This window comes from Plectropomus leopardus, chromosome 17, assembly GCF_026936395.1.
Source record: "Plectropomus leopardus strain MGB_pleo_1.0 chromosome 17, ASM2693639v1, whole genome shotgun sequence".
Lineage (NCBI taxonomy): Eukaryota > Metazoa > Chordata > Actinopteri > Perciformes > Serranidae > Plectropomus > Plectropomus leopardus.
In genome coordinates, this window is record NC_142192.1 from 6,735,857 (window position 1) to 6,748,634 (window position 12,778).

General features: G+C 40.6%; 1 protein-coding gene across 1 annotated transcript in view; it reads right to left on the reverse strand.

The window, feature by feature from the left end:
• Positions 1 to 11,455, reverse strand: part of arid1ab (AT-rich interaction domain 1Ab) — a 65,515-nt gene extending 54,060 nt beyond the window's left edge. The window contains exon 1 of the mRNA XM_042507038.2: positions 10,164 to 11,455. Within this exon, the coding sequence (XP_042362972.2) occupies positions 10,164 to 11,063 (900 nt within the window). The 5' untranslated portion in view covers positions 11,064 to 11,455. The remainder of the gene's footprint in view (positions 1 to 10,163) is intronic.
• Positions 11,456 to 12,778: the final 1,323 nt, after the last annotated feature.

Genomic DNA, 12,778 nt, shown 5'->3' on the forward strand with positions numbered 1-12,778 from the left:
CCATTTCATCACTAGTTGCTGATTTTATATTCTTGTTGTGTAAAGATCTAGCGAATGAGTCTTGCAGTAAACTCAAGATTTGGGTATTGATCTACCGTTGCTTTGCTAAGTTGACGTCAGTCTGCACAGGCTTTTACCAGCTCCTGCTTGCACTAAATACACTCCACAGCATGGGTTTTATTAACCATTCACATGCTTTGTCAGATATTCAGAGCATATCGAAGACTCAGACGTTGCCTGCACACGGCTCTCAACGTGGAGGTGGCTAAGCCGACGGCTAGCAGCTAACGGTGCAGCAACACAAACAGTGTTAACAATGGCAACAGTGCTAAAAGAATTGAAGATGTTTACATGGAGGGGAACCGAAGAGTGGGTTTTCTGTGTTTGCGATGACATATACAGTATCCCTGGTAACTGCCGTATGAGCGCAGTGAAAGAGGCGGTGATGAGACGGCCTATGAGACACACTCACAGAGACTCCCATGCATGCCGTACCAGCGACCACAACAAGAGAAGCTTGAATTACAACACACACAGAGGTAGCTCACAGCGCCATTACTCCAATTTTTTTTTAACATAGCATATAGTGGTGGATAGTGAATGTTCCATAAAGCCCCCTAAAAAGGGCATAAACAATGCATGTGGAAGTTGCTAAAAGTATCATACTCAAAACCACATGCCTTAAACAACAGCTTTAGACCCAAAGCTGCACATGTGAACATCCCAAGTCAGACAAACATTCAGACTCAGATTCAGACAACTTTATTTGTCCAAAGGGCACCTGGGAGGTTTTGCTGTCCTGTCATTCTGTTTTGGCATGATGCTGTGTTCATGTGATAAATGCAGCATCCCACAACGAGGGTATTTCGGCTGTTTGAGTATTCTCCAACTAACAAACACTGACAGTATATGTGATTTATAACAGCTACCGTCAGTTGTAAGACTGTTCTTAGGCCTTAAAGTGCATAAAAAATATCCTTTTTAGAGTGCCAATGACTTTTTTTTTGTACTGAAAGAGATATTGAGTATTGGCTTTTTATACTTGTGACAACGTTTGAAGCTCTTGTATGGTGACAGCACTGGTGTATGTCACATTAGGAGAAGCAGAAGGCAAGGCTCGGACTAGTCATGATTGAGGTCCACAAAAGACATAAAGAGAGAAAAGCAACTGTTCGTCGCGTGCTTCCCCTTTTCCAATTTATATATGAGCCATTGGCTTTTTTTTTCCTGCGGAGAGCAAAGGTGAGAGCTGTATGAGCGCTGGGAGGAAGCATCATTCTCTACCTTCTGGTATCAACAACTGCGCCAATTTAAAGGTTAACCACTTTATTCCATAAAAACACACACACCATACGTCATGTAAATGAAGTCTGTAGTCTCACACAGGCACGGAGAAGGATATTACTATGCTAATCTGGGGCATTTTAGAAGGTAAATGTCAAAAGAAATGAATTACCTTTACATTCTGGCGTGCCCTGATGCAATAGCCGAAGTTTGACATTTGTCCGTTGAGGAACTTGTTTTTCTCAATGTGTTTTCAATGTGCAACACTGGGCAAAGCATTATTCTGATTCAGGATTTTTCACTGTCGGAGGATGAAAAATTAACTTTTGGATTATTTTAAAACCAAACATTTCAAAAAGTGTCCCCCCAAATATTGGCAAGATAAAGTAACTTGATATAGTTTGTGAAAGTCAATACTAGCAGAGACGTAGTATGTTTGTTTTTTTTCTGCTGATGTGCTCTGTATCAAAAATTCATAGGCATAATTAGGGGGTGTTGTGGATGATGCTGCCGAGGAAAATACAACACTTGACTCAAGAAAAAGGCAGAGTTGGAAAATGCAACACTGTCTCTGGCTGTCAGCGGGATGAAAAAGGCCGATGTTACCATAGAAAGACGGATGGCTGGTGACACGTGGAGTAAGAGCAGGTCAGAGCGGCTCCTGAGGCAGCGGCGCACACACACACCAACACACACACATACACACATATATACACACTCGCAACGACCACCGAGTAACTGCCGCACTTTATACACAAATACACACAGCTGTCAGGGGCAGACGAAGATCATTCACAAAACACCCAACCCCCCTCCCCTGGGTATCACTGACACCGTTTCTCCCTGATACACACACACACCCCATCCAGTCTCACACACACACACACACACAGAGTTGCCGGGAGGCAGCATGCTGTCCATGTGGCCTGTGGAGAATCATTACTCAGCAGTGCAGACTAAAGAGCCGAGAGTGAACTTCCTTTTTGAATGCTTGGGCTTCCTCTTCTCCACGGCACCAACCCCCACAAAACAGAGGCGCAACAGTAGCTGGAAGTGGTTCTGTGCGTTTTCTTGGAAATGTGTGTCATGTTTACTGAATGAGGACAGATTACAAAGTCTAGAGCCGACTGTCAAAGAAAAATATATCGCTTTCTAGTGATTGAGTGCAGGTTGATCCTAGGTAACACTTATCCATCTTAAAATAATACTTAAAAAAAGAAATATCAATGACTCATTTTGAATACTAAAAGTGCAAGTTAGAAGTGCAAATATCTTTTTTTTAATGATTGACTGGCTCGAATCAAAAACCAATTTATCTTTAATTCTATTGAATGAGTGAAAAGCGTAAAAACGGTGCAGTTTTATAATTTCTAGGAAGCAAAAATTACTTCAAATCACTTGATTTTATCTGGGAAAAAAAGAGTCTAAATCTCAGCAGGTATGCAACTTACAATTATGTCAGACGGAGGAAAAGCAGAAAATACTCACATATGAGAAGCTGGAGGGGGCAACTGTTTGTCATTTTTTCTTATTAACTGACCTACATAAAAATAATATCTTCAACTAGAACAGCAAATACCGATTATTTTATTCATATTTTACTCTACTGATTTTGTCAATCATTTGGTCTAGGGCTCTGCTATATGGAAACAAAAAAACAAAATTCGTCAACTATCATATTTTGGACGGAATATCACAATTCTGATATTGTGACAATATGTATGGTGAACTATTGGTGCTTACACAAAATATTCACACAATGAGAGTTTTAATAAAAAATAATCACTAATGTGCATATAATGACTACATGGGTAAAGGCAAATAATAAAACAGCTAGAACAGCCTGATTAAGTTCAGAAAATGTCATCATGCAACTGTAAAGCAGCCTTGAAAACCAGAAAAAGACAATACTTGCCAAATGAATACCATATTAAAAATCTAAGACAACATCTCATCTCATATCCTGATATTGATGTAATGTCAATATATTGCCCAGCCCTGTTTTGGTCCACACAGTGTCAGCAAATATTGGGGAAAAGAGTCTACTACAATAAGGGTTACAACTAATGATTATTTTTATTATAGATCAAGAAGTCAAAGAATATTTTCTCAATTAATCTATAAAAAGTTGTTTTTTTAATGTAAAAGAAAAAAAAGCTCATCATAATTTCTCTGAGACAAATGTCATGTCTTCAAATGTCTACATTTTTTCCCAAACAACGATCAAAAAACAAAAGATAATTAGTTTACACTGATATAAACACAGAGAAACTGCACATCCTCACATTTGGGTAAGGTGGAAACTATTTGGCATTTTTGGGTTAACGATCAAACAACAATTAATTAACAATTTACCTTCTGTCAAAAAATGTGCAGATTAATATTCTGCAGAACTGACTGATCAGCTAATCATTGCAGTGCTCATTACGAGTGCAGACACAAAAGTGACACCATAAATGTCACTTGTTGAAATAACTGAGTTCAGCTCCAGTCACAGCCATTCTCCATTTTAAACTCATAGATAGAAAAAAACATTATTTATGTACAGTTCACAGTACAAAAACTGTGGTTGAATGTGTACTTTTGTCTTCATAATTAAGGCTGTGACAATGACTTTTAAAAAAAATGCTCATTACAAGTTCCCTTTAGAAAAAGTGATTGTGAAAAAGTGGGATGTAAGCATGTTCCGACATTTATAGACTTGATGATTTATCAATTAATTGTGAAAATAATCGGCAGATTACTCGATAATGAAAACAATCATTAGTTGCAGGCAGCCCTAGTTGGCAATTAATCAACTTTATGTCTTTGTAATCACTACAAATCTCATCAGAATACAAAATTTAATGACTTTTTTAATCCCATTTTAGCGTGGAGGCTTCCAGTACACTTTAAAATTCCTACTATGATCTCAAATAAGATTTTGCAGTATATTCTCAAACAAATGGCACACTTAGCACAGCTCTGGTGGGCTAAATAAGAGCATAGCGGCCTGTTTAATGCTTTAATTAGTTTAACTTTTGAATAACAATGCCAAGACAGGCAAAATGTTTGCACTGGGAAACATTAAACGTATTCCATCTTCATTACTTGGGAGTTTTTGACATTGTGAAGCTGTCATGAAACTGTTTATTTGTGCGCTACTTTCCAATTTGCAGTGGGGCTTCCCTTGCACATCAGCAGCAGAGCTGTGCGTCTATTAGCAGCAGGCAATTTAACACCCTTGGTTTGGTGTTTTTTCATTATGTTTTCAACTGTGGGACCTTCCGAAAGGAATATTTCCAAAGTGTCTTGGATTATGATTTAATTCAAACTCAATTTGGGAAGTCAGCCTTTTTTCTGAGCTGAGGGGGCATCCCTGATGGCTCACTCCTGTGTGTTAGGCGAAGGGAAACACCTGGCGTTATACCATCCAAAAAAACCCGCCACAATCCACTTTAGAGTATTTGTTTGTGTGCGAGGCATAATAATAACCCATAATATTAGCCCTCACCCACCACTCAATTAACACATTAATTCATCTTTAGCAAGTGGCCCAAGGCAGGTGAATGGCTCCATAAAAGTCATCCATCGAATCATTACTGGCGATGTATCCGCCAATTAAAAAGGCCAATCGTGCCGCTGTTGATGAATGGAGAGTTGAAGCATTTAATAAACTCTGCTAAAATACAGCCAACAGCACTTATCGTGGACAGCTCTTCTGCACAGTCTGTGAAAAACTCTCCAATCGCTGCAGTCAAACATCAAACACATAACAAGTTGTCTGACTGAGCATAATGTGTGTGTAGTGGCGGCCTCATGTGACATCTCCATGCTGCGATTTGACAACAGTTTGGAGACTACTCACTTTATATTTCTGTCTGTTCGCCCTGTGTGAGGGGTCCTATCCTCTGCATACCACATCTGGGATTCCATTCATTAAGGTAATGTGTTCTCTGCACCTGCACCGCTGACACCAAGACAAAAAAACTCCAGCAAAAACTCTGGTTTTAAGTGAGTCTAATTCTTGCCAATTCAGTGACACTAATGAGATTTTGATACAGCCCCTTTGCCCACTGCAGAAATACAGTTTCTGCTACCTTTAAGCGTGCTTAACAACCTAAAATGTTCAATTTACTTCCCAGCAGACACTTTCCTTCCACTTGCACAATAAGAAGGAGCCTGGGCTTCTTCAGCAAAGAACTGCTATGAAAGCGTCCCAGTCCAAATAAAAAAAAACCTGCATGGATGGCAATCTGGTAATGAAAAAGTGTTAAAAGTGTTAGGATAGAGTGGGTATTTTTGCCTAATGCTCTGGTGTGCATGATTTAGGGGAGCATATTTTGGCACCTGAAACTAAGAACTGTTGTGTTTTTGTTACCTTAAAATTAGGGGTCGACGAGTTATCGGCATGGCTGATTTTTGGGGCCAATATTTGGCATTTTGTAGATTATCTGAATCGGCATTTTATTTTAATGATCGCCAATAAAATTAATTAATTAAAAAGTGCAAAGAAAGTGTCAGTGTGTGAAGAGCTTTTACTTTGTAAAACCTCAGGGAATCATTTTTATTTATTCATTATTATATTTAAATTTTCACATGACTTTTTTTTTTTAAAAAGTAGCTGAGAACTTGATGCAGATGATGTTGAATGTTTCAGTTTTGATTAAACATTTGCTAAAGACATTTAACCAAAGCTTTGTGTTGGAGTTTATTATATTCCAAATTCTAACTTTTGAAAGAAAGGTTTTGATTTTTACTGTAAATGCATATCGGTTCTATATATCAGTTATCGGTCTCATTGACTAATAATCGGAATCGGCCCTGAAACAACAGTATCAGACGATCCCTACTTAAAATTTATCTACATACGGAGCGGGTCCTTTTCCATGTGGTCCACCATGTTGTTCTACAGAAGCTCAGAACAGACAAACCAAACACAAACTCTACATAGCGACATTCACATTTTCTCCTCAGCTAACAAACTTCTCCTGCATGTTCAGCACGCAGGAGAAGTTTCAGTTGGTTGCAATCTGCAACCTCACCACTACATGCCCCTAAATCCTACACACTGGACCTTTAAAATAAACGAGAGGAAATCTTTTTACGGATATGAGCACAAACAAAGCTTATAATCATAACACTGTTCATCTAAATGTGTGCAGTGTTGCTACTAACATAATCTGTCACCTACAGCCAACATTATACCAATAAATTCAAGAAAACTGGCGGCAGAGTTCTCTGAGACGTTTCAACGTTACAGCAAAGATAAGACTCAAACTCCAAACTCATACCTCTAATTTGACACCTGGAATACAAAGAAAAATATTTTGTCCACAAAATAACCAGAAATAAAGATTAAAACTACACATAGTCGATGCACTTATTCAATGAGATGAGTGCTACTGAGGCTAGCCCGGATAAACAACTAACTGCTGGGAAATGAAAGAAACGTACTATATGTGCAGTTTGTGACTATTAGGGAGTGACAGAAATGACTACTTTATCTAAACCAAAATCTGTTAATAAAAAATGAAATATATGTTCAAAACAAGTCTTTATGTTATTCACTAAATATGCAACACCAACACAGGGCTCCTACAACTTAAGGCAGATTCGATTTAAGACCTTTTCAGACGCTTTTAATGCCACTCAGACTTAAACAAAATTGAAGGAAAATATAATACGAATTTACAATCAATTAGGGGACTTAAGGTTGAGGACAATTTTGCCAAAATGTTAATAGTAACAAAAAAAACATTGGCCAGGTTGAAAAGTTAAATAATCTTGGCTACTTCAAATGCTAAAATTTTAAAACTTTCTAGTGAGGAACACAAACCAGCAAACATATTATATTACCACAAAAGATTCCATTTGATTCGCCTTGAAAAAAGCTAGTTCATATGTCATTTGATCAGATGTGTAAATGTTTAAATATAATATTTTAAAAATATAGTTATAATCTATTATTTTGAGGTATTACAAAGCAACGTCAGAAATGAGCAATTCATAATAACCCACTTTCCATGTCTTAGCATTTTTGTGACTTTTAAAAGATCTAATTAAGACATTTTAATAGCAATTACAGACTTGTTTTCATGTTAGTGAATCAAATGACAAGGCAATATAGTTATCTCAGAAGTCTCACTGAAACATGCTTGAAAACATGATCTCAAATAAGTGCAGCATGATTCATATTTCCTTCTTCTTTTTTTTTTAAAGTCCACTCTACAGCATAAAAAAACAAGTGTAATGATCTTCTATAAAAATATGCCTGTCTCTACGGCCAAGAGAGACCTTCCACACTGACTAAGATGCTGTCAATTTACTCTGTTTACCACAATTTAAAGCTGGCCTTGGGCATGGATACTCCTCTGCACACAGGAAGTGACAAACTGAAACGAAAAAAGGGAAATCCAAACTTTCCCCGAAAAAAAAGCAGTGAGCAGCACTACAGAGACACTCATCAGCATGACATGTCTTAACCCTTTCGGCACAGAATCACAGATGATCCCCTTCTGTGAATGTGACCGTGCCGTCTACAAAATATCTGAACATTTGGGTTAGAACAATCTGAACCGAACCTTTTGCTGTCGTTTAGAGAGCGCCATCAATGTGCAAAGTCGTACTGTGCAGCTCTGCGTGTCCACAGTCGACCTTGTTGCGAGGCACCAAAAGTGGCAATCGACGTGTGAATAGCTTGCACCTTAAAGTTAAAAGCAACATGTGGTGGTATCGCTTCACGAGATGAGCAGCGTGTCCTTGACGACCACTCTTTTGCCACTCTTTTACAGCACGTCTACTTTCTTGTGGGAATAAACCAACACACACACACACACACACACACACACACACACACACAGCCTAACCTGTGTAAAGATAGTTCTATCAAAGTTTCACAGAAGACAGCAGGAACATTTGAGCAGTGTTCACATTTGAATATGCAAAGAAATACAAAATGTTGTAATTAAGAAAATTAAATAAATGTGGCTGTTTGGGGCTGAAGTGAAATGAAAAGCACATTTCCTCACCAAAAGGGGACCCTTTTTTAGCGATGCTGTATGTACACAACAGAGTCATCCTTATGCATCTAAATAATAAAAAGTCATTTGCGGTAAAGGTCGCAGCGCACACGCCACAAATGTCTCCCATGACAATTAATCGTAGAGTAAAAACACTGCACATGTGGCTGTTATCACTGGAGAGAGAGAGATGTAGGTGAGCACTGTTGACATGGTTACACTCCCTGCATGTGGAAGCAAATTAGGCTATTGTAACCTGCCCGGGAAAAAAAAGAAAAAGCTGTGACACTCTGCTGACACCTTGGTTGCTTGTAAACACAACTGCAGCCGGTCCAACCCTCTCACGTGGCCGCAAGACTGCTGGAAAGCACAACTCCTGATCTGGAAACAGTGGAAGACACACTTGTACAACGGGGCTACATGACCACACCTACTCTATGTGCTGTACCAGAGTCAGCCAACTTCAACAAGCTGTGCACACAGTGTACCCAACTGCGAAAAAAAGAAAAGGGGAAAACTTGGGGTGCATGTCTGAGGTCAGCAGCTGAAAAAAAAATGACAGTGGGGATGCGATAACTGAGCTGATCAAGTAAATAAAAACAATGGTGGATGTGCATGAGTACAGTCATCATGCAAATTACTGCAGTGGGAGGAACTGTGTTCTCAAAATGCTTTAAATAGATACAAGGAGTAAGTTAATATTCTGAAATTAATATTGTGGTTTCTGATCAATGTTTGTGTTGATACAGGAGATCATTTAGATTAATTTATATATGCAAAAAAATAAGAATTTAAGACTACAAAAATGCATGCAATAGTGATAAAAAAAATGAACATAAATGCAAAAATAAGATAGGGACTATGTTGTCTTGACACGGTGGAGGAACACATAACTGGGCAGAGGGGGCTGTTTTTCTGCAGCCTTCCATTAGATGCAATTATAAATGGCCGAGAGCAGAGGGATGGGGGAGCCAATCAGATCTCGGCTCGCATGTCAACCTAAGACCAACTGTCTCCTGGCTCTGACAGCAGGATTTTACCTCCATAATTCAAATCCCAAAGCAAAGGCAATCTGCACTTTGCCAACTCTAACCAGCGGGGCCGTGTTTACAAGGCGGCACATGGAGCAAAGAGACGCAGGGAGGTGGGGGGAGAAAAAAGCGAGCGGAGTCGAACCGAGCCACAAATGAATGAAAACCCTCCTCCGTCAAGATGAATCAATCGCGGTCACAATCACACTTTGATCCAAGTAAACACTTTGCAATTGTCGCCATGCACTGGACTGTGAGACACATCACCTCTTCGCCTGGCTTCTTTTTTTTCCTCCTCTCCTCCACAGAGGGGTCTTTTCTTAATGATTATGCAAATGTTATTTAACGGCTGGTATTTGCATCTTGTTTATTGCCTTGACAGCCATTGACGCAAACTTTGATAGCACTGGTGGGCGCATAAAAGAAGCGATTTGAGAGCAGATTCTCGCAGAAATAACACTGGCTCTTATGTCTACAATGAGGCTGAGGAGCACTGCGAAGAAATATCGCCTTATCTCTCTCTCTACACACACACACACACACACACACTTTCTCCTGACAAACTCTTGCTCTACTTAGTCAAACTCTTGCCCTGTACCCAGCAGGGACACACACCAACACCAACAACTCTGGAAGTAGTTTCTAGCACAATATGTGGCTTCTTTCTCAGTCTAAAACACTATTGCAGGGGGTGGTATTGGGAGAAAGAGAGAGGCAGCCATTTTAGAGCTCTTGCTACATAGACAATGGCTGGTCCAATGCAATGTGCAACTCTGTAGTGCTTTTTGTGAGCTTCTGGGTGACTTTAAGTGAGTCAAAGTGGTACAGTGCAGTGAGTGAAGTTTACCTGATTTCTGTTGGGTTGTCCAGTGTTTCCCGGGCTCATGGGAGGCGGATGGTGGGTCCTTTGTTGCCAACCCGGATGGACTCCACCATACTGACTGCTGCCCATATCTCCTGGCCCCTTGCTGGCCCCTTCCTGATTGTTATAGTCTCCTTGGGGGTAATTCGGGTAGCTCCTGGCAGAGCTGGGGGATGTCAAAAGCTGATTTAAAGTTGGCGTAGACGTAGGTTGTTGGTTTCCCATGTTATACCTCTGATTATTGTAAGAGGCAGCCATGGCTGTGGTTCCTCCTGCTGGCTGTTGCTTGCCTGGCTGCCCCCCAGCCGCCGGAGGCTGGTTGTTACGCGGGGAATTCATGGCCCCGTACCCTTGGCCCTGGTAAGAAGTCCTGTTCTGGAAGGGGCTGTAGTTGTTATAATGGTTTGGGTAGCCGTGTTCGTGTGAATTAGGGGGGTAAGGGTCCATCATGCCCGGCCCCGATGCAGCTGCCATGCCAGGGCTTTGTTGTCCGCCATGTTGATGAAAAGGGGCCCGGCTGTAGTGCTGGTTGTAACCGTAAGGAGGTGGAGGAAAGGGGCCCGGGTGGTGGTGTCCCATTCCGGGATGGTTATTCCCTTCGGGTCCGCCTGAATCATTCTGGTTACTGCTATTATTATTATTTACCCGGGGCAAATTCCCGTTGCCGTTCTTCATGTCAGGATCCCCTCCTCCCCCAGCATTTCCAGCATCGGTCCCGTCCTGCAGCTCCTTCTGGCCGGGTGATCCGCCGTCAGGTCCCGGTTCCTTATTTTCATGCTGTTTCTCTCCCGGTACCGACTCCTCCTGTGGGTCCCGATCCGGCTTTTTGAGTTCGGATGGCGGGCTAGTGTTGAGAGTGGCGACGCTGGCAACCTGAGCGGCCATGATATCCCTCTCTCTCTCTCTCCCCCACTCTTTCTCTACCTCTCTCTCAGCACGGCGACTCACTCACAATCAAACTCCGAAGAACCATTGAATATAAATACAATTATGTTTGTAACAACGTACCCGTTGTCCCGGTTCATTCCCCCCTTTGCCCTCCGCCCGGACCGGTATCCGGTAATCCACCGCGACTCCGTTTAAAGTTAAAACAGAGAGGGGAAAGTTTGTGTAAGAAAAAATATATAAATACAGAGCCAGGGAAATGAATTTCGCCGACACAAGTGAGTGTGTGTGTGTTGGAGGGGGGGCTTCTGTTACAGAACGAGAGCGCGAGCTAGAAATCAACCAAACCAGCACGAGGCTCCGCGAGACACAGCCATCTTACCGACCTGTCGCGAGAAAATGAAAACCCGGAGCGGAGTAGGCGCTCAAAAGTGGATCCGGACCGACCTGTCTAATAACAACATTGTTTATACCCGAGAAGAGCCATTATTGTGGGTCTAATGCGCTTTAAACTGAGCTCGTGCATAAAAATGTCGACGTGTTCGAAAAGCTCTGTTTGTTAGCATAAAGTACTGGTCATTCAGAGGCTAATTAAGTGTTGCATGGTGAAAAGCTTAAGCTAATGAAAACACACAGCAATGAGCTGTCTGATAAAGTAAGTGAGTGTGATTTAACCTCGAAGATATTTTACATTTTAACAAAAGGTATTTTAATAAAGAACCCCGATAATGAGTCTTAAAACCCAAAAATCTGTCAGCATTTCAGCATCTCCGGTTCCCTCGTTTGAAAGTCAATACGTTTTTTGAATGCACTTTTTGATTGAATGCTTCAAATAAGTTAACACAAGTTATGGAGACTTTTATGTTTTGTTGTATGACATAAAAGGCATCAGTAAATACCCCACTGGCAAACTTTAAAGCTTTTATTTAATCTTTAAAAAAATAGAAAGAAAGTTGCCTTAAAGTGGCAAAATGAGACTACAGAGCGCTATCACGCCGTACATGTCTTTACAGTCTCATAGCGGTGGTGACGTGATCGAGGTTTAGTTTGTTTTAGCCTAGCCATAGCTTTTAACATCTGACGATTGCATTTAGGCTTCAAAAATCCTGAAATGTGTTCATCTGTGAAGATAACCTCACTGAAAAAAAACTTGTAAATATCATAAACCTTTGCAAACAACAAACTAGCTTATCTTCTGCAATTATCCAGAATCCAGTGGAAAAATCCCATAGGCTTTTTAACAAGGGAACCAGAGCGACGTTAGCTTCCTGGCTGGCCCACAGAAAAATGTGATCCCTGGGGTACTCTATTGAGGGACACAGCTGTACTGCTAGCTTGCATGTTGCTGCATCTTATTGATGCTATTTGCTTTGGTATAAACTAAAAATGTTCCATGGCTAAATAGCTATGTCAGTCCTAGGATGTAAACAGAATGTCAGGGAGTCTGACATATTTACTTCAAATATGTTTTAAATAGCTTCGTGCCACAGACTTTGTGTCTACGGCTTAATGCTATTAAACAATTAAAATGTTCTTTTACCCTACTACTCAGCCATAACTATGCAACCATTCTGATTACAAACATTGCCTCATGCATGAGATGTGTATTCATCTGTGTTACGTTCATTTGTGCACTTTATCTTATTAGCTTATTAAAGGAGTGCAACAAAATAGGCTACAATGTCATCTTCTGGTGGAGTGAGCTAATGGGTGGA